Genomic DNA, 23359 nt, shown 5'->3' with positions numbered 1-23359 from the left:
GTTTCCCACTACTTTAATAATGCTTAAAAGTGGCAAGATTATCAATGTCAGTGCATTAATTTCACTTCATATCACTTAATTTTATAATGAGAAATATTACATATATTCCTACTTTTATGATGCTGTCTGTTTTTGCATAGTTTATATTATTTCATTCCACACTGTATCAGTTACTGTGTATATAAAACAGTAGAGTCTCTCAGACAGTGGCCGTTCCTGACCCCGCTACCCCCCTCCCCAAAACGACCCCATTAAACGCCATAAATCTCCGAGAAGAAAGAGGAGGATGACCTTCAGGACAAAGGTCACTCCAGGTCAGTCTGAAAGTGAAGGGAGTGAATGTGAGGTCATGACAGTGAGAAACGATGCTTTAAAATAATAATAATAATTAATGTTGCTTCAGTCTGGCCCTGTTTTTCTTTTTTTCTTTAAATTATGCCCCTTTCTTTCTCTCTTTCTCTCTATTTTCTGGCCGTGGCTGTGGAGGTTTATGGTGAGTGATGGCTGTGTGGGGGGGAGGAGCGTCAGTCATAAAGATTTTTCACTCTGAACTAAAAGAGTGGCGTTTAAAAGGGTTCAACTGTCACAGTCTTAACTCACTGATCCACCCCCAACTGTTTCTCTCTCTCTCTCAGCCTTTCTCTGTCTCTCTCTCCTTCTGCCTTTCTCTGTTTCTTTCTCCCTCTGCGTTTCTCTGTCTGTCTCTCTCTCTTTTTCTCTCCCTCTCTCCTATCTCTCTGTCTCTTCCTCTCTCTGTCTCTCTCCTTTCTCTTTCTCTCCCTATGCCTTTCTCCTTTCTCTCTCTCTCTCTCCCTTTCTTTCTCTGCCCATCTCCCTTTTCTTTCTCTCTCTCTCTCTCTCTATCTCTATTCATCACTCTCACTCTTTCTCTTTTTCTCTTTCTTTCTCTCTTACTCCCTCTTGCTCTTTGTCTCATTTTCCCATTCTCTTGTCTCTTGTCCCTCTCTCTATCTTTCTCCCTATCTCTCTCTCTCCATCTGCCTTTCTGTCCCTCTCTCAGTCTTTCCCTCCCTTTCTGTCTCTCTCTGCATTTCTCTGTCTCCCTCTCTTTCTCTACCTTTCTGTCTCTCTTTCTCTCTCTCCCTTTCTTTCTCTGCCCATCTCCCTTTTCTTTCTCTCTCTCTCTCTCTCTCTCTCTCTCTCTCTCTCTCTCTCTCTCTCTCTCTCTATCTCTATTCATCACTCTCACTCTTTCTCTTTTTCTCTTTCTTTCTCTCTTACTCCCTCTTGCTCTTTGTCTCATTTTCCCATTCTCTTGTCTCTTGTCCCTCTCTCTATCTTTCTCCCTATCTCTCTCTCTCCATCTGCCTTTCTGTCCCTCTCTCAGTCTTTCCCTCCCTTTCTGTCTCTCTCTGCATTTCTCTGTCTCCCTCTCTTTCTCTACCTTTCTGTCTCTCTTTCTTTCTTTCTCTCCCCCTCTGCCTTTCTTTCTTTTTCTTTTTTCTCTCACTCCCTCTATCTCTCTATCTTTCTCTTTCTGCCATCTTTATCTCATCTGTATCTCTCTATACTGTATATCTCTGTTTATCTAGTTATCTCACTCTCTTCTTTCTCTCTCTCTATATATATATATTCTGTGCCAAGATAAGATCTTCATAATGTCCACTCTAGTATTTATTTATTTATTTATTTAAATTTCCTGTCTGTCTGGTGTGATGTCACATCTCTGAGATATTTGGGGCTGGCACAGCGCCAGTAGGAGTGTGTTTGTGTTTAGATGTTTGTACAGGTGTTGGATGTTTGACTCTTTATTCTCTGTGTGTTTCATAGCTCAGAGAGCCAGAAATCACCCAGACATTCTTCATGTTTAATGCAAATTAGGCAAAACAACATAAAGCCCAGGTGTTTTTCTCATCTTTGGACAAAAACTAAAGAACACATGATACACACTGGAACATTTGTAGAACATTTTATTAGCAATAAAAAGTTGGTTGTGTTGTTTTTAATTTTAGTTTTACATTTTTGGACCATGCTATATCCATTTTATAGTGCAGTAAATACTCTATGAAGTCATATTTCTCCTTTCTCTCAGTTTTGCATGTGGTGTGGTCACTACATAGTTTTTAACCAGACTTTGATTCACATTTGAAAAACTTTGTGAATGTGAGTGTATTTTCAAATGAAGTCAAAGGCCAGAAGTGCAGGTTTTACAAGCTTACATATTCCAGTTTAAAGGGGAACTCCACTGATTTTTTAAAAATTCTACATAAATAAATGATTTAAATGTAAACAGTCTTACCAAGTCAGAATTGTTCACAGTGGTGGTGATAGGAACCAGACGTCCACCTCTAAAAGCTCCCTCACAGAAAGTTATTACATGGAATGCTTATGAATACACTGTCTGATGTCTAGGACCCTGTTTTATTGTACAATTTTGGTTCTAAAACGTATTTTAAAATCCATTCATGGTGGAGGGATATATGCAGGACGCTGTGGGTCAAAACAGTCCCTGAAGAAAACTTATCATTTCAGATGTATCGCTATTTTGCCATCATCAGCATTCCATATAAAACTCAAAGACACGTGTAGGTTCACTGGTGGTTTTGGATAGTAAATAAAATGTCTGTTTGTGTTGTAGTCATGGTGACCCCTGGTTCCTATCACCACCACTATAAAGACATCTGAACCATTCCACACCAAACCACTCAGAATCACTCTGTTTACAGCTCAGACACGGAATTATGCAGAAATTTTAAAAGATTGATGGAATTCCCCTTTAGCGTAGCCCCACACTTCTGAAAAGGGGCCTATAGGTCAATCATAATATCTGTTTTACCAGAGTTAAAAATATAACAAAGGGTTTGAAGTGGTACAGGATTATTTTAGCTAATACCTGATCTATTAAAACTTCCTCAGACTGGCACATCACTAATGATCACATTAGGCACTGCGCTTTTTCCTCTGTTAACAGTGGAATATGTTTGCCAAGCAATATAGCCAGATATTACTGCCTATATACTGAGTGCATTAATACAGAGTTTCTGAGTGAGGTCATATGTGTGTATATGGGCTATTTTACAGCAGCTCAATTTTTACAGCTGGATGTGTTTTCTAAAAATGAAATTTGAACAGCTGTTTTGAAAGGCAGGTCATGAGTGAAAGTTGGAAAAATGTTCTTCAGACGTAAAGTGGGCAGGGAATAAAATGACCTTCAAATGTTGGGTGAAATATAGGCGATTTCAGGATGTGATCCAGCAGATATCTCTTCAGGATCCTGAGGGAGGCTGTGAAATTGAGGGATAGAGCGCATCATTGCTTTTCCTCACTCTGAGCTCTCCTTCAGACTGGACTGTTTACACTGAGACGGACAAGCAGTGAGCAGAATAAACTCTGAGCTGAGATTTGCAGACTGTAACTGATTGCTTGCCTGAGTATGCAGTATACCCAGCGCTGATGGCAGATGATGTTGATATCTCTCGCATGACGAGTCGGCAGAGTCATTGGTGTATCACACACTGATCCATTAGCATCTAATAGTAAAACTACTGTGCTGGGATCATTATTGCTATACTTATACTACTTATCCATATAAGATGTAAATGCCTGCTCACCAGTTCCTGTTGCCCGTATTCCAAAAGTAAAAACACATATTTGTTATGTTTTATCACAGGAAGATGGAGAAAATATGCAGGCTGACAGTAAAAATGTTTTATGTTTTAACAGGGCAGTAAAATGTGACGGTTTTGCTTGTATTAAAAGGGAACTCTGTACTATTTTTTCAAAAATTATACATAATTATATGTTTAAGAGTCATTCAGAGTGGTTTGGTGTGAAATGCTCTGTTCTAGAGAAACTTACAGAGTCAGAATTGTTCACAGTGGTGGTGATAGGAACCAGACGTCCACCTCTAAAAGCTCCCTCACAGAAAGTTATTACATGAAATGGTTATGAATACACTGCCTGATGTCTAAGACATTGTTTTATGATAGTTTTGAGAAGATTTTGTTTCTAAAATGTATTTAAAATCCACTCATGGTGGAGGGATACATGCAGAGCGCTGTGATGCAAGAAAACTTATAAAACCCACTAAATTATTAAACCCATTAAAACCCATTTTTCCACTCACAATCTAATTTATTAAATTTCCTTAATTTCTTTCTGTTGTTATTCTTTGTAAATTCATTTAGTAAATAATTTTAACAGCAACATCATACATAAAGCCGGTTATGCAGCTGGAACCACACCTTTGAGCTTGCAGGACAGTATGTAGGACAGTAATCTGGATGATCCAGCCTTATCAAGCCAGCTTACTATCTGAGTTATTGTAATTTTTGTCTGTCTGCTGCTGTTTTATGTTAAGTGTAGCACCTTGTCCTGGAGAAACTACGTTTTGTTTATGTTTTAACACATCTGTAATGAGAAGAAATGGCAGTAAAGCTGACTCTGACTTTGAATTTGAAAAAAATTTGCAGCACTACATTATTTTGTCCAAGGTCAATTTTTTGTTGGTGTTCTTTTTCTATTATGCAGTTAACTGAGTATCCGTTTATTAAGTCAGAATGCACAGAATACATATATATATATATATATATATATATATATATATATATATATATATATATATATATATATGTGTATACATATAAAGAAAACCTCTTATCTCCAAAATGATAACTTTACAGGAGAAGGGCTAAAAATACTTTACTTTTAATGTAAGTCAATGGAACCAGACTTTTTTTTACATACAATATAAAGGGCAACAGGCATTTTCAAACTGTCAAAAACTGAAAAACGTCAAAAATGGACATGCAAGGTTTTCTTCCAACAGCAGCGATATATATATATATATATATATATATATATATATATATATATATATATATATATATAATAAACTCCAGGTTGACTCCAGTTCCAAGTTGGAATGTTTAGAGCATTTTCAAATGCCCCCTTGCCAACATGGCAGATTACAAGGAGTCAGCAGACTGGTCAGTGATCAGCAGACTGGTCAGTGATCAGCAGACTGCTCTCTTTATCGTGATTTTCCCAGAGGGCTTTGCTGGCCCACTCTGCTCAGATGGCTGGGCTGGTGGTTATGTAAAACATCCTCACAGCCTTCGATTGGACCTTTTGTGTGGGGATTACAAGGTGGTGGGAAGTGTCGATAGAAGTGATGTATTGTGTATTGTGCTGTATTTTTGCTGAGCAGAGATTTCCTCACAGATTGTGTTTGAGCTGTTTGAGCTGTTTGTGTGAGCTGCCTTCTGGTGACACAGAGGGAAGATTCTGTTTGATACAATACACACAAATAAACTCATAGTGGTGCACTTACTATTACAGTTCAGTTAAAGCCCTTAAAGGGGAATTTCTGTATAATTAAATGGTTGGTTCTGAGTAAATTGTTCACAGTGGTGGTGATAGGAACCAGACGTCCACCTCTAAAAACTCCCTCACAGAAAGTTATTACATGAAATGGTTATGAATACGCTGCCTGATGTCTGTGGCAGAGGTGAACGTGCAAGACCTTGTAAGACAAAATAGTCCCCAAAGAAAACAAAGATTTCCATTATTTTCCCATCATCAACATTCCATATAAAAGCCCAGAAGACATGGGTAGGTTCACTGATGGTTTTGAATAGTGAATAAAATGTCTATATGTGTGTTGTAGTCTATATGTGTGTTGTAGTCTTGGTGACCCCTGTTTTTATATCACCACCACTGTAAAGAAATCCAAGTCTCTATAATCAGCCTTTTCACACATATCACTCTGAATCACTGTTTACATCTCAACCACAAATTAATGCAGACATTTTGAGAAATAGTTGATATATTCTAAGGCTTATTCTTCAGTAATTACAGCATAATTTCTAAGTGTTAACAGCTTCAATAATATTATCCTTGCATGAGTAATTCTATTCTGGTCTTTTACATTCAATGTGTCAAAACCATGCATACATAAAACAGCACCTGCTCTGTTCTGTGCTGCAGTATTCAGTTTTTTCCAGGGATGCATATTGCTTTCACTGATACTCCTTCTCAATTTGGTGCTTCGCTGACACTCTTCTTGGTTCCTTTTTATTATATACAGCATTGTCATCTAAGTACGATATTAAACATGAGGAGACAAACAGGTCGGCCCAACTGCCACTCAACAAAACCCCCCAATTTCCATAAGAAAGCAGAATTACAAGCAGGCTGGATGTGAGCTAACCTTCACCGTGGCCTCAGCCTCTGGGGACCACACCCTGGGACCCCTTCGCCTGAGGACCTAGAGCCGCTACAATAGTCTCTTATAGTGCATCTGCTGCAGTGGAGGGCACGAGGGTCCAATCAGAGCCGATGGAATCAGTAGGCGAGCAAAGCTCCTAAACTGAAGTGTTTTGATGGCGCTGTTGCAAATTTGGTCGCCCACCACATGCCGCCAATTTGTTGCTGCTCGCCGCAGCTGTGTGAGCAGACCAGCCAGAGTCTGTCATTTCAGTGTGGGATGAGGAGTGGATAGCAACACCCATTTACTGATCTGAGGTCAGAAACCTTTTTTTAACCCTTTCATGCAAAAATTAAGTCATTTCCGTTTTGATGAAAGAAGGAAATGGTCCATGTTGCTGAACTGGATTTTCCAATTGGAAAAAGAATCTATTAAAAACAATGCTCTAAAAACAATGTGGAATATTGGCAGTATATCGTCACTGTTGGGATTAAAAGTTGCATCTCCAATATGATAACTTTACAGGAGGAGGAAAAACATTCTTAACTTTCAATAGAGGTCAAAGTAAAAAAAGACTGAATTCCAAGTCATTTTAGACCAATTACATTGGTCTATTAATCATTAATTTTTCACACAATATAAGGAAGTATTTTGTATTTTCAAACTATGAGACAATGGAGCAGTACACAATTCAAAATATGATGATATTTGAACTCAACAGCAAAACAAACACACCCCTCCCTTTAGTGCTTTTTCAGAAACTCCACCCCCCAAATTCATGATCATGTATTGTTGAGGCCAGCACACTTTTTTAGATCTTTGTGGCCATAAAACCCTTCGTAAACATTGTACAGACAAATACCATGACATAACGTTAGAGTGAACAACGACACAGCAAGTAATGTAGCTAATGTTAGCTAGGCTGGGGTTTAGTAAACTGTCGCTACAGTTTCTGCTGTGAAGCTAACCAGCTGCTATCACAAATATTCACAAACAGGACAAAACAATACTGACCCACTGATTCTGTGAAACAGCAACAGTAAGTAAATGTTACCCGCCTGTCCAACAGGAGCCGCCTCCTCTTCCCTTTTCATACCTTTCGCCTCTCTATGAAGCTGAAGTCGGCTTCTTTTTCGCCAACTTCTTATTCAGATTTTCCCAGTCTACCTGAAAAGGTGTATCAGCTAGACTACGGCCCAATCCCATTTCTGATTTTTACCCCTACCCCTTGTTTTCGAGTGTCACCTTGCCGCTTGGAACTGTATTATTAATGGTAGTGGTTGGAATCTTCTCTACGAAATGGGACCCTCAAATAAAGACGAAGATTACTTCATTAACAGGTTACTAGCGGTGCGCTGCAGCAGAGGAGGGTAAAGTTCAGCAACCTCGCTGCTAGGCTTTAGTTACATTTAGGGCATCATATGATGCAGTAGCAGCTAGACTTCATTCTGGAGCCTCAGCTTCTTGCTCATATTTTCTCATTCTACCTTAAATTGTGCATGCACACCGTGTGGACGGTCACTGTCTGGGGAGGGCAAAACGTGGGAAGGGCTGATGTTTTCACAGGGCACCATGCACACACTGACAGATCGCAATAAAAACAAAAACAGAGAAGCTCAGATTACACACACAGAGACAGTGTGTGGCTTCACTCTCTGCTCAGGACGCTGTTACCACTATATCTTTACATAGAAAATAGTTTGTTTGCTGTTATATTAATGTTTAAAATGTCATATATATCACCTTTAAGGGTGTGTGAAAAAATTGATACAGTATAATATTGCAACATTTTGAGTTTAAAAATAGTATTGAGACAAGAAGGAGGAACAATCAACAATCAATTTTTATATTTAAATATGACTGTATAAACATGTACTAAGCTCATTGTTACCTGGCTTCCAAATTAGAGGACCGAGGCCCCCCAGTCCCCTCTGCAGCTATGCCCCATTGCTCTCATAAGCAGAAGAAACAAAATACAGCCAGTCTTTTCATGTATGTGTTTTGGAAGGCTATGTTTTTAGGCAGCTGACATGACTGGAATTGGAGAGTTGACTTGTTTTGGGTTTGGCTCCCAGCTGTGCTTTAGTAAAAATATTGTGAAGTGAGTGAACTTCATTCCTGCAACCCAGAAGGATAAGTGGCTTAGAAAATGTGTAAACTTCATTCGGTAAAGCAAAGTTTTATTTTGGTCAAAAAGGTCAAATCCCCATACTTACCACATTACTAATCTTTAAATATTGTTTTAGAAATGTATCGTGGCTGAAGTAATGTGACTGTCATATCGTGGGGTCTGTAGTGAATCCCACCCCAGTACATAATGGACCCCATGTAACATGTTTTTTGTGTTTTTCATGACATGGCTCATCAAGGGTTCGATAATTACTCAGGTAGTTATATGGGATGTGTCAGAGGAGGCAAATGCAGAGTTCACTTCCCACACTAAGCTGAAGATTAGTTGGATCAGACATGTTCAAATGCGTTAGAACTGAATTAGAGGACTAAACTGATCTGGAATCAGTGCTGGCTCTGGGTTGTAAATCCAGGCTGTGAGAAGGAGGAAGTTTATGTTCAGCTTTTAATCAGAAGCTCTAATTGGAGCCCGTCAGGCAGCAGCTTCGACTTTGACATGCTATGTGTAGTGGTGGACACAAACTCAGAGGTCAGCTGTTTAATGAGCAGTCTGAGAGGCTGTAATTGTGAACGGCTGAAAAGGGCGAGGCATCACTCTGTACATGCAACCACAGCTTTGTTAATCTGAAAGACTTCACTGGATGTCTGTTAGCAGTCTTCATCTATTATGGCGCAAGTTTGCTGAAGCCAGCTGTTTTTAAAGTCAACAGCCCCTCCCCTCACTGTTCCCTCTAAAAGCCCCGCCTCCAAACAAATACAGCCCTGCCTTCACTGTCTCCTACAAAAGCCCCTTCCCCAAACAAATACAGCACCTCTCTTCACTGGTCCCTCCAAAAGCCCCGCCCCAAATAAATAGAGACCCTTCCTTTCATCGTCTTAGCTTTCATGGTTCCCTCCAAGGCCCTGCCTTCATACAAATACAGTCCCTCCTATCCAGCTGTCTAGCTGTATAGGGCTAAGGTCAGGCTATCTCTTCCCTCTGTAGAAGTTGCGGTCATTCCCAAATAAGGAACTCTGCATCTAAGCCATTCTTCTCTGTGGGAAAATCAGATCATTTGAAAATTACTGCTATCCTGCTTTGAATTGACACCATAAGGCAACATCACCAAAATACTCCACACAAACAGCAGGCTTTGTCCAGTGTGGGAGTTTTTGGCAGTTTTAGGCTCCAACTTGATTAGCTGGTGTTGTTATCTAAGAGTGCTGAAGATTAATAATACATTTACCCCACATCACTCCAGTGCACAGCAGTGTTAGCTAGCCTATAGCATGTATGTATGTATTTTTGTATTTTTTCTACTAAAAAACCTTGTAATTCAGAGAGTCCTGTAACAATCGGAAGAAAATGTACGCAGGACAAAATATATCGGCTTATTGGTGCGATAGTGGTCATTTTCGAAAACAGCATCCGAAGTTCGTTAGTATGGACATGATGAGTGACAACGCAATTTCAGATGTCTTTATGCTGTGCATATGCAATATGATTGACAGGCAAGTTGATACGCCCCCTTGTCCTCATTGGTTGAATGTTGGGGGTCCTCATTATTTGTTTTTCCCCCTTTTGCAGAGCCTGGGGCTGATAAAGACCAGATTTTTTCCTCATAGTATGTATTTTATTCACAGCTGCTGGAATGTGAGGGGACTTTTGCCAGATATTTCAAAAAGTGGTCTGACTTAAAGATCACTGACCCTCCAACCCGCCCTCCTCCAGATCAGCCCTGTGTGTGTATGTGTGTGAGGAAATGCCATTCTTAGAGATTCAGTATGATTAGCTTAGCAGATCATAGCAGCCCCACACATGCATAAACACAGCTTCACTCCACTCCACTGACACCTGTTATAATACAGTGGTGGTGATAGGAACCAGGGGTCACCATGACTACAACACAAATATAGACATTTTATTTACTATTCAAAACCACCAGTGAACCTACACATGTCTTGTAAGTTCTATATGGATGTTGATGTTGGGAAAATAGTGGAAAATCTGAAATAATACGTTTTCTTTGGGGAACTATTTTGCCTCACAAGACACTGCATGTATCCCTCCACCAATGGATATAAATACATTTTACATCAAAACATTAGAACCAAAATCTTATCAAAACTATCATAAAACAGTGTCTCAGATGTCAGGCAGTATATTCATAACCATTTCATGTAGTAACTTTCTGTGAGGGAGCTTTTAGAGGTGGACGTCTGGTTCCTATCACCACCACTGTGAACAATTCAGACTTGGTAAGTTTCTCTAGAACAAAGCATTTCACACCAAACCACTCTTGAATTTTGAATTACCTTTTAAACTGAAAACAGTACAGTCGCTCATTGAGGAGTGTTGGATTATTTGCTGATGCATTTTTTGGTGAGTGGTGAGCCTCGACCCATCCTCGCTCAAAAAGGATTCGTCCTTTTCTTGGTCACTCCTTTCTTATCCAAGCATGATTACATCACCTGTTTGAGATGTTTTTATTTAATATTTAACAGCATTCCAAGTCATAAAGGGTCTTAAAATCTAAAATCTCAAATCAAATTTTTTGGAATGTGTTGCAGGCATCATATCATCGCTGTCCAAAGACAAACATGTATGTCCAAAGTAGTAACTTTACAGGAGAGGGTCTAAACATTCACATTTTAGAACATTTTATTCTAAGAATCTTTGGTGCATTTTTATTGGTCCATTCATCATGAATTTTTCACACTTTTAAAGAATTTAAAAGAATGGCTGCTGTGCTCAAACGATGTAGAAAAGTGAAAATTGCTGAAATGGAGATACATGTTTTTCTTTGGACAGCAATGATATTCAGACTGAGCATATATTCACAAAAAAACGGCGAAGTTTATAAGATAAATAAAAAGATTTTTTTATTAAAAAAATGTATCCGGTCAATGCATTTATATGCACTTGAGTAATCAGATCATGTGGAAACTCCAGGTCTACATGAGTCAGATAGTAATCAGATTTCTGCTCTACAACCAGCCAATAAACTCACAGAAGAAGACGTGATGTAAACGTAATGTAAAACTCAAACTTCATGTGCGGCTTTTTTTAAAAACATTGAGCCACTTTCCCTGAAAATATAAACATACATCATCTAGAAGATGAAGAATATTTAAATCCTTCATTTCGCCAAGCATGTAGTTGGTTTCAGTGTCGCTCTGACAGTGTTTTGCTGCATCTTGCAGCAACACTGCTTGCTCATTTCTGGTACCGCTGTCTGTTTTCGCACATGCACAGAATGAGAAATCAGAGTAAGAGTAATGCACTGAGAAATCTGATTACTGAGCTAAAATCCAGCTCTCTTTATCAGATTTCTTAATCAGATTTTTAGATCTTACTCTGATCTAAGAAATCAGAGTGTGCTGTTTACATGACTGTTTGAATAATCAGATAAATGCAGAAATCTGATTATGATCGGATTATTGAGTGCATGTAAACACACTCATTATTAACACATTAAGTCTACAGATAATCTACTGTTCAAAAGTTAAAAATCACAGTTTTAAATAATGTAAAAGCAGTTTTGTTGCAAAAAAAATATATATCTTTGAGTAAATTTTAGCAAAAAAGACAAATGTGATTAATCACGATTTTCTACACAAAATGTTATAAGTGATGTGATAAATCATGATTAATTTTTAAAGTGATTGTAAAAGCCTAAAAGTGGTGGGTTTAGGGGGGGCATTATGACTGGTTGGTGGGACATTGTCTTTATAAATGACCCCCTGATGTGGGGCCTGATAATGAGCCTGCTGGACTGTCCATATGTTACAGAGAGAGAGAGAGAGAGAGAGAGAGAGAGAGAGAGAGTTGGCAGACTATCAGCTATATTAGCAGTAGGTCAGAGGTCAGTGATGTCTGATGTGATCTTGTACCCACGACCCCCTACAGAGTATGTCTGTAGCGTAAATACAGTTGCAAATACTGTTGTAAATACAGTACTTTATTTCTCTCTCTTTCTGTTTCTCTCTCTCACTGCATTTCTCTTCCTCTCTATTTCTCTTTTCCATGTCTCTCTCTTTTCCTTCTCATTCTCCTTTTCCCATTTCTTTCCTTCTTTCTTTCTTTCTTTCTTTCTTTCTTTCTTTCAAAGTAGTAACTTTACAGGAGAGTGCCAAAACATTCACATTTTAGAACATTTTATTCTAAGAATCTTTGGTGCATTTTTATTGGTCGATTCATCATGAATTTTTCACACAATTTAAAGAATGGCTGCTGTGCTCAAATGATGTAGAAAAGTGAAAATTGCAGAAATGGAGATACGTGTTTTTCTTTGGACAGCAATGATATTCAGACTGAGCATATATTCACATATATTTCTTTCTTTCATTCTTTCTTTCTTTCTTTCTTTCTTTCTTTCTCTCTCTCTCTCTCTCTCTGACCCGTCTCTATTATTTGGGGATTAATGAGGATCTTAAAGCAGCTCAGATTGTGAGAGCGTCTGATTCAGATTCTGATTTGCATGTGTGTGTGTGTGTGTGTGTGTATGGGTGTGTGTGTGTGTGTGGGTGGGCGTGAGTGTGTTAGTGTGTGTGTGTGTGTGTGTGTGTCTGTGTGTGTGTGAAATTCCATTGTGTAACAGAAACTCCAACAGAAACATGAGAAGGTTAAACACAGTAGCATTGTTACAGTCATCCCAGAGAAACTGATATTAATTGGAATATAATTCAGTGATGAATTAATGAATTAATTAAGATGGAAATAATTAAGATAACACACACACACACACACACACACATATTTCTGGCACCAAGAAACACACATATCATCTCAATTTAATAAAAACCAACACATCATTTCATAGAAATCAAGATCAGAAAGAAAGAAAGAAAGAAAGAGTGAAAGAGAGAGAGACAGGCGGAAGAGGAAAAGAGAGTAAGAATGACAAGTTATAGAGGTAAAGAAAGCAAGTTATAGAGGGATAGGCAGAGACAGACAGGAAAGAGAATGAGAGATGAGAAACAACGAGAGAGAGAGAGAGTTAGAGAAAGAGAGATAGAGAGATATAGAGAGAGTGAGAAAGAGAGAGAGAGAGTGAGAGATAAAGAAATAGAGAAAGAGAGATAGAGTGAGAGAGAGAAATGGAGAGTATGAGAGAGTGAGGCAGAGAGAGCTAGAGATAGACAGAGGCTGAGAGATGTAGGCTAACAGGAGGGAGGGGTTTGTGTGTGTTGAACTGTAAATCCTCATGGTTGCGGGGGGGCGGAGGGATGTGGGGGGGTCAGTTGTTGCCTGTTGCGGTCAGACGCTGTGTGTGCGTGTGTAGCGTGCAGAGTAAACGTAAGAATGAAAACGTTTGGGGACTCGATCAACGCCAGACAGAAACTAGCCGAGGTGCTTCAGGAGAAGGTGGGTCAGAACTTTAGACAGAAAATAAACAAATAAACAGTCACTGTGATTGTTCTGCAGGTTATCTTAACTATTTTCTGCTCTCTGCTGGGCAAAGTCCAGTATTTACATTTACCATGCAGCACCTGCTTTATCTAATCACTACAAGATTAAACTAAATCAGTTGATGTTTGTGTTTATTTATGTAAATATATGTTTAGTCTGATGTCATATTGTGTATTTACTGGTAAAAACACTTACTGATAAACTGATAAACACATGTAAGCAATCTCATGGCTGGTTGAAACTTCTGTACAGGACTGTATGTGCAGCGTCATTAGGGGACATGTATATACAGTCCGGTGCAAAAGTTTTAGCGCCCCCAGTCAAATTACCATTTTGTTGCATCTCTACAGAAAACACACTTCTGCATATTTTAATACACAATTATTGTTTATTTACTGAATTAAACATATTGGGAAATAAAACGTGCAAAAGTTAACATTTTACGTTTTATTTTTCCTAGCTTGTTAAGTTCAGTAAGTAAACAGTAATTGTATATTAAAACATGTGGTAGTGTGTCTCTTTAGAGGAAGTGTTCGCTTATTTCCACTTAGAAAATCAACAAAACATGGAGTTTAAACTTCTGAATATGTCTCTATGTGTTGTGTCTGCTCTCTCTGATCTGAGCTGTCACCCTGAGACCTTCTTAGTGTTTGTCAGACGAAAGGTTAAAGGTCAAGAGTGTTAAAGCTGTGCCTTCCTGACACTAATTATTATAACAGCACACACACACACACTCTTCCAGCTGTGTGCACTGAGGCTGTTGGGCGTATGTGTGCGTGTGTGTGACGGGGAATCTAATGTGAGGATCATTCATTCATGTCTTATTTCATTATCTAATGAATATTTACTAATTTATCTTTTCTCTATTATCCTGTTTTTTTTTTTTGTTATTGTCTTTATACTGGTTTATGCCTCAGTTGTAGTTTTGCTGCTTGTTGGTTATACAAGCCTTGATTCTAAAAATGCTGGGACAGTGTGTGAAATGCTAATAAACCTGTATTAAATTGAAAACAGTAGAAAACACAGGATTTTTATGTTTTGCCTCTTAAAGAAGCATGTCTTCCACTATATTACACTGCTTATCCTTTTAATAACACTGAAGATTGAAGACACCTTAAAGACAAATTGATTCAGTATGATGCCATTCTCCCATTATACAAGGCAGGATACTCATGCCATAGGCACTAATACACCCCATACCATGATAGAAACCGGCTTTTGAACTTTACGCTGGTAACTAGGTGGTAACTGTTACCGCGATTAATTTTTTTCTGACGATTAATTAGTTAAGTAATTCCAAATCAATTGTATTGGAGTCCAAACCACAGGGTCCAAACTGTTAGCTAACACAGACACAGCTTAACCTCAAATAAACAAATATTACTCAATGCTGCCCTCTAAAGGTGTTATAGCCCCATCTGAAGTTTTTGAACTGTTATTTTCGTAAAAACACATATCTCGATAAATTTGATGAATTTGCCTCAACTCAGCTGATGAAAACACACAGAAATCTTGTTTTGTTTGTTGGGATATAAACATGTTGCCTCCCACTACTGAGTCGCACATGGAGCGCGTGACCATGCAGAGTGGCCATGCGAGGAGGCTCTTGGGAAGCATCGTATTTACAATAGGAGAGTCTTTTACTGTAAATAAGTTGTTGTGGCTCAGTGTACATGTGTATGTGTGTTATTCATGCTGTTCTGTGCTGCTCTGTGGGGTAGCTGGTGCAGGGTTAGTGCCTACTGTCAAGTAGAGGTATATAGCTGGAGATGACCTGCCTGCTATCTCGGCTGTTTCGGCAGCGCTGAGTGGCGGTCTTCACTTGCTGTGTGCTCAATAAAAGAGCATTCGCCCGTGTCTCCTTCTTTGCTGATACTACAATATGATTGTGAAAGCTAACAATTATGAAATATAACTGCAGTCAGCTCAGATAATTGTGATCAGGTGATTATGTAATGATTGTGATAGTCCTAAAGGTATTTTCAGATGAGCTCCAGAGTCCAGAGAAGCGTTTCTGGATGTTGTTGATATATGGCTTCCAAAGTACATAGTATAGTCTTAACTTGCATTTGTGAAAGCAGCGACTAACAGTGTTTATTGACAACGGTTTGTCAAGTGATCTCCATCACAGAAGCATAGCGTTTTTTATTGCTGTGCCGTCTGAGTGGTCAGTGGTCACGGGTGTTCATATGTGGTTTTCAGCCTTTTCCTTTATGCACCGACATTTTTCCAGATTACTTTTGATGATATGCACTGTACACACTTAAAAAGATGGCTCTTCAATGGTTCTTTAGTAAAGAAAATGTTTTTGTGTAGAACCATGAACACTCAAAGAACCCTTTGCATGACTAAAGGGTTCTTTGCATCACGAAACGTTCTTCAGATTGATGGAGAATGAGCTGTAGCACCAAAAAGGCTTCTGGTGTTGTTACGATGTCAAGCTTGTTACAATAGAAGAACCCTTTTGGGTGCTATATACAGTCATGCTCACCATTATTGGCACCCCTTCCTTTTTTGCATAACCTGTACAATATCTTCAGAAATAAATGTAAATGTACCAAAGTTATATCTTCAGGATTTTTTAATTGGAGGTCCAAAGTAATACAACAAAAAAAACATTGTTTTTCAACTTGCATGTTGCAATTTTAAAGAAGAAACAGAATAAACAGCATGTGCAGCAATAAAGGCACCCCTTGTTAATATTTGGTTGCACACCCTTTGGCTGTGATGACAGCCTCCAAACGTTTCTTGTAGCCATCTATAAGCTTCTTGCACTTCTCAGCTGGTATTTTTTCCCACTCTTCCTTTGCAGTTTGTTCAAGCTCTTGAATGTTTGCAGGATTCTTTTTCCCAACGGCAGATTTCAACTCACCACAAAGATTTTCAATGGGATTGAGGTCAGGACTCATTGCTGGCCATTTTAAAACAGTCCATTTTTTCCTTTTAAACCATTCCCGTGTACTTTTGGATGTGTGCTTTGGGTCATTGTCTTGCTGGAATACCCATGATCTTCGGCTCAAACCAAGTTTTCTTACACTGGGTAGGACATTTCGCTCTAAAATCTCTTGATAATTCTCTGATTTCATGATTCCTGTGATACGGTCAAGGCCTCCAGTACCAGACGCAGCAAAGCAACCCCACAGCATTATGGATCCTCCACCATGCTTAACTGTTGGTAGGGTGTTCTTTTCCTTATAAGCTTCATTGCGCCGTCTGTAAACAAACTGTTGCTTTGCATTGCCAAAAAGCTCTATTTTTGTTTCATCTGTCCACAAAACATTGTCCCAGAATGATTGTGGTTTGTCAAGGTACTCTTTGGCAAAGATCAGTCGTTCCTTTTTATGTCTTTTCTTTAGCAATGGTTTCTTCCTTGGCCTTCGCCCATAAAGCTCTGCATGGTTTAGCGTGCGGCGTATGGTACTTGTTGAAACCATGACCCCAGACTGTTCCAGGTTGGCCTTCAGTTCTTTGGATGTTTGCCTTGGTGTTTTTTCCACCATTCGCACCAAACTTCGAAGACTTCTCTTGTCAATTTTCCTCTTTCCCCCACGTCCAGGGAGGTTCTTGACAGTTCCATGCTTGGCAAACTTCTTAATAACATTGCGCACTGTTGAAACTGGGATACCAAGGTCTTTGGAGATGGCCTTATACCTATTGGAAGTCTTGTGTTTGCTAATAATAGCACTTCTGATGTCCTCAGACAGCTCCTTTGTCTTCACCATTGTAACAAATGAACATGGCCCAACGTATGGCTTTTTAAAACCCTGAAGTCATCATTCATTGGCTAATTCATGTCACATGGGCACTGAATTTGTCACAGGTGATTATCATTTGCGATTTACCACAGGTGAGTGAAAATTTGTTTCCATATTAAATTAATGTAAAGGGTGCCAATACCAGTGTCACAGCAAGCTTTAGGTTTTTTCTGTTTTTCCCTCACATTGTTTTTTGTTTTAAATTGTTGTTTATAGTTTGCTCTTTTGTTTTAAATATGAGTGCTCTATACAAAAAACTGTTTCAGTTGATTAATTTTTTCAGGGGATATTCCACAATATGTACTTAAACTTCATGGGTGCCAATAATGATGAGCAGGACTGTAGAACCCTTTTCAAAAAGATTCTATATATAATCATCTACAGCACAGTCTCTAACAATCTGAAGAACGCTTTCATGATACAAAGAACCATTTAATCATGCAATGGGTTCTTTGAGTGTTCATGGTTCCATATAGATCCATTTTCTTTACTAAAGAACCCTTGAAGAACCATCATTTTAAGTGTTGGGGAAAGGGGAAAATACCTAAAATCATTGCTGTCACTCGCTGAGGAATGTTATTTTTAAACTGTTGGAATTTTTGCTGATGCATTGTTGACAAAATGTCAAACCTCGAACCATCCTCACTCATAAAGGCCTTTCCTGGACGCTCCTTTTATACCCAAGCATGATTGCATCACCTGTTTAAGATGTCCTTAAATGTCCCTCCTGTCCCTATTTTGTTTTAGGATGTTTTGCAGGCATCAATTGAGTGATCGTATGTATATTTACAAGAACAATAAAGTTGATAAGATAAAATGTCTTTGTACTCTTTTGTTTAAATACAGGTTAAAAAAGGATTTACAAATACTTCCTTTCTGGGTCTTTGCTTTTCACATACTGTCCCAACATTTTTGGAACTGATGTTTATAAATCATTAAGCGCTGTACTTAACCTACTATTACACAGCATTACACAGACTGTTATTAAAGTTAATCCTGCGCTTCCCTTAATCTGAACCATCAGCATATGTGACACTGAAAGGAGATAAAATTGCTGCTTTATTAAAAAGACTGAATTCATCACAGTGCATTTACAGATAGTTGTTATTTTGACTGTATGCACAGTACTGGTTAAAGCGTTGGACACCTGATTGAAAATGTATATTTTTGATAACAATAAAGAAAAACAGTATCCCAGAGGAATTCAGGAACGAGGGGCAGCGGCTACTGAAGAATCAAAAATAAAAGCTAGATTTTGTTTTACACATTTTTCAGGGCACTGCTGGGGCTGAGTACCATCATCCAATACTTCTATGGAATCGTCAGAATTATGTCAATACTGCAGGGTATTAAAAGCTCTGTGCTAAATTTCTGTACTAATGTAGCCAGTCTTAGCTTTAGTGAGCCACTAAGCGTGCTTGTTCCAACATCTTCGCTGCTGATTGGCTGTTTAAATTATGTGTATATGTGTTCTAAATCAGCACTTGTGTTTAGTCTGCACTACATTGTGGTCAGTAAATACACAAACTCCCAGCACTCATTTTCTGGTTTAAGCCACGCCCACTTTTAGCTTGTAATAGGTGTGATTTAGCTTGTAAGAAGGTGTTCAGAAAGTATCATTCAGGAATTGGTGTTGCAGTCGAGGCATCAATATTGGAAAATTCGGATCAATGTGTGATTTTATAGTTTTGATGTGTTCACTGTTATTCTAAAATATGGAAAATAGTAAAAAAATAGTAAATAGTAGAATAAACAAACTTGTATGAATTGAGGGTGAACCTTTGACTGTCAGCCGATATCGTATAGAGTTTATGTTTTTTATCTTTCATATTATATATATATATATATATATATATATATATATATATTGTCTATACAGTAATAAGTAACAAACTGTAACCTTGTAACCTACTGTAACCTCCTTTGCTGCTGTGGCACTATGAATTTCTCCACTGTGGGACTAATAAAGGATTATCTTATCTTACCATATATCAACAAGTCTCAGTTTTATCTGTATATGTGAAAATTTTGCCAAACTGCACCAAGAATTAGCATCTATTGTTATCGGATAGCATTTTTAACCCCCTAATATTGATATCAGCCACAAAATGTTCAAATATGGGTGTGTAGTACTAAATTATTGTATCTGATCATTTATAATGTTGCAACACTGTCCAGATTAACATCATATCATTTTTACAGCCATATGCAAAACACCCCTGGTGAAATTTCACATTTTGTAGATTTTCTAAGTAAAAATAAGTTAACACATCCTCTACAGAGAACTTTTTTTTTGTGCACACTTTAGTGCACAATTTCTACTTATATTTGCCGAGTGTAACATATTTTATTAAGAAGTAAAATGTACAGTGTATAACATGGCATAACATTTGTACAAAGAAAATTAGAAATTCAACAAAACATGGAATAACATCTGGGGCGCTCAGACTTTTGCACAGGACAGTAAATTATTGTCATATTATCACTTTATTTCTCCAGTGTTAGAACTGACCCGTGTGTCTTTTCATCTCGGTGCAGTATGATCCGGAGAGTTCGGGCTTCATCAGTACGGAGCGTTTCCGGGACCTGCTGGAGGCCCATGGCTCCGAGCTCGACCCGCACAAGCTGGAGGTTCTGTTGGCGCTGGCGGACGGGAACGCAGACGGAAAAATCTGCTATCAGGACTTCGTCAACCTGGTGAGTCCGGACTACGTTACCCACAGTGCTCCCTCTGAAGAGCATCAAAGTTAAGGGAGCTCGAAAATTTCCAGCTCGGAATCTCCTACTTCCAACCTAAAAGTGTTCATGCAACTTCAACTGTTTCCAATAGAAAATAAAGGCTATATGATAAACAGAAACTCAAAAGTTGAAAGTTTAAAACTGTTTTAAAGCCTTAAATGTTCTATGTTGAAGCGACGTCATATATTTGCAACCAGGAGACGTCGGAGTGGAGGGCGGAATTCTTGTGGTAGATTTCTCCCACTTGGTCACAAATGCAGCATAACACAGTGAAAACTTAATACATGGCAAATAAATAAACTACACAAAAAGTAAAATATTCAGTATCATTAGCACCGAAAACTGATGCACTGATGTGTTGAATTGTGTTTATTTGTGATGCTTTGTATTTAAAAAGTTTCAGAAACTCTTTGAAAAAATGTTGAATTGCATTAGAATTCCATAAAATCCGTAGGAAGATGTATGCACCCCCCCAGCCCATCTTGCACCTTCTCTCCCTCCCTCCCTCTCTCTCTTTCTCTCTCGCTCTCTCTCTCTCTTGCTCACTCACACAAACACCCTCCACATCTATTGTATGTTCCTCTGTAGGTCCAGATCAGAACACTGGCTACTATTGGTAAAGCCAAGGTCATGTGACTGTTGAGCGTGGGCGTGCAACTGAAAGTGGGGCAGGGAAGAATGAGGGGCACGCAGCGGGGGGTCTCTTTGTGTATGTGTGTGGCAGGGGGTCTCTGTTGTCCTTCACAGAGTGCCTGCTGTAAACACAGTTTATAGGTTGTCACAACAGAATGGGGGGTAAAAGAGGAAAAATTAGAATGAAAGTTGTGAAAGAAAGAAAGTAAGAAAGAAAGAAAGAACTTCACAGATAGTCATAAAGAAAAGAGACAGAGGGGAAGAGTGAGAGAGAGTGAAAGTGTGAGAGAGAGATAAAGAAACAAGAGTCAGAGAGAGGGAGAAAGAGGGTGAGAGCCAAAAAGAGTGAGAGGCAGAATGAGAGTGAGAGAGAGAGAAAGAAGGAGTGAAAGCAATGGAGAAAGAGAGAGAGCGACAGAATAAGAAAGAGACAGAGTGAGGCAAAGGGTGTGACAGAGGGAGAGGGAGTCAAACTGAGGGAGAAGAAGTGAGAGAAAGTGATAGAGGGAGGAGTGTGAGAGAGGGAAAAGAGAGGCAGTTAGAATGTTTGACTAATATTTTCTGTGACGTACTTTCCATATTTATATTTATTTTACAACACATCTGCAAAACGGTTTCTCAGCTAGTACAAAGGGGAACTCCAGTTATTTTTCAAAATTCCTACATAATTAAATGGTTAAAACATAAACAGAGTCATTCAGGGTTTGGTGTGAAATGCTCTGTTCTACAGAAACTTACTGAGACAAAAGTTTTCACAGTGGTGGTGACAAGAACCAGACGTCCACCTCTAAAATCTCCCTCACAGAGAGTTATTACATGAAATGGTTATGAATACACTTCATGATGTCTGAGACACTGTTTTATGATCATTTTGAGAGAATTTGGGGTCTAAAACATGTTTTTAAAATCCATTCTTGGTGAAGGTCATTGTAAGGCAAAATCATCCCCAAAGAAAACATCAGATCTATCACTATTTTCCCATCATCATCATTCCACATAAAGCTCAGAAGACACGTTTAGGTTCACTGGTGGTTTTGGATAGTAAATAAAATATCTATATTTGTGTTGTTGTCATGGTGACCCCTGGTTCCTATCTCCATCACTGTAAAGAAATCTGAATCATTTCACACCAAACCACTCTAAATGACTCTGTTTACATCTCACACACCCAATTTTGGAGATTTTTTTTTTAAATTCCCAGAATTACCCTTTAAATACTGTGTAGCATTATAGTTGAGGAAAACTCGTAGTGCAGCTGTGGGGTTTTTAGAGCATGTCCAGCTTTCAGCTCCATCTGGACTCCAAAAACACCTGCAAGTCTGTGTTCACTAAGGCATTGCTGCCCCTGGGCAGCAAGGTAGTGTATACAAGTACTGGTAAATGCTGGTCTGTATAAACATGAAACAGCTTCAGGAAAAAGCAATAACATGAAATTGGTTCAAGATTGGACCTCCCTTTGTAGAACAGTGGGTGGAAATCGTAAGACAAATTTATACACTAGAAAAAATGACTTACCAGCTTCGAGTGAGAGAAACCGTATTTGTTAACAGGTGGCGAAAATTGGCCACATGTATATGGACACTGTAGAAATACTTAAGGATAAAAGGATACACTCGTTTGATAAGAGTTTAGTAACCACAGACAACCCCTTTTTCCCGGTTCTTTTTGGAGTTGTTCTGATTGTGACATTCTTTTATTGTATACATCTATATCTACTTGTAAAAACTCAATAAGCACTTAAGTGTCAAAAGAAACAGCTTCTATATCAGATACAGCTGCTTTCTGGATTTATGCTGAGACGAAGGCAAACAGCAGGGTCTCAAAGGTCATTTCCCACTGTCCGAGGGCATTTATTCAGTGGGGAATCCTCAGGATCTTCTTGCTCTTCAGAGAAGGCCCTATAATATTGAAGTGGACAGCAGAAAATTTTCCAGTCAGGATTGTTTTCTCTGTGGTATCTACGTAGATACAGCCAAGTGAGCTCTCCCATTGGTCAGGACTTCGGGAATGGACTGAAGGCCTTACACATTAGATTAACTACCAACATAATAAGGAAATAACCAATAATGTTTTGAATTACAGTGGGTTGGACTGGTGTAATGGGTCAGTGTACGTGTTTGATCTAGGATGGCCCAAAAATGTTCATGCGCATCACTCTTGGCTTAGTGATAACATGCTATTAGAGTCCTGTTTGGCTTCAATCTATCCAGGAGTGTCAAACTGCATTCCTTTCTGGCCACAGCTCTGCAGAAATGAGTGTTTTCCCTCTTCTAATTCAGCTCACAAAGGCCTTGCTCATTAACAGATGAGCTGAATGAGGCAGAACGCCACAACTGGAGTCTGACACATTTGGCCTAGCCTTAAACTCAGCAACCAAAAGATCAGCTTTGTTCCTTTTTTTGGGGAGGAAAAAGCATTTTTCTTAACGCTCCCACAAACACTACATGTTTAAGTTTTCATTGTCCTGGGGGTATTAGTCCCCACAAAGGGATAAATACATGACCCTCCACACACATACTCACTTTCTCTCCCTCTCTCGCT

General features: G+C 38.8%; 1 protein-coding gene across 3 annotated transcripts in view; it reads left to right on the top strand.

The window, feature by feature from the left end:
* rhbdl3 (rhomboid, veinlet-like 3 (Drosophila)) overlaps window positions 1-23359 on the top strand; it is a 63331-nt gene that overhangs the window by 18505 nt on the left and 21467 nt on the right. For 2 of the 3 annotated variants that reach the window (XM_036571424.1, XM_036571423.1), the window contains exon 3: window positions 19985-20143. In XM_036571424.1, the coding sequence (XP_036427317.1) occupies window positions 19985-20143 (159 nt within the window). Of the gene's footprint in view, window positions 1-19984; window positions 20159-20312; window positions 20319-23359 lie in introns of all 3 variants that reach the window. The other variant, XM_036571425.1, reaches the window with a different exon arrangement.

This window comes from Colossoma macropomum, unplaced genomic scaffold, assembly GCF_904425465.1.
Source record: "Colossoma macropomum unplaced genomic scaffold, Colossoma_macropomum, whole genome shotgun sequence".
Taxonomy (NCBI): domain Eukaryota; kingdom Metazoa; phylum Chordata; class Actinopteri; order Characiformes; family Serrasalmidae; genus Colossoma; species Colossoma macropomum.
The sequence above is the reverse complement of the archived record's forward strand: the minus strand, read 5'-3'. Positions and strand labels throughout refer to the sequence as shown.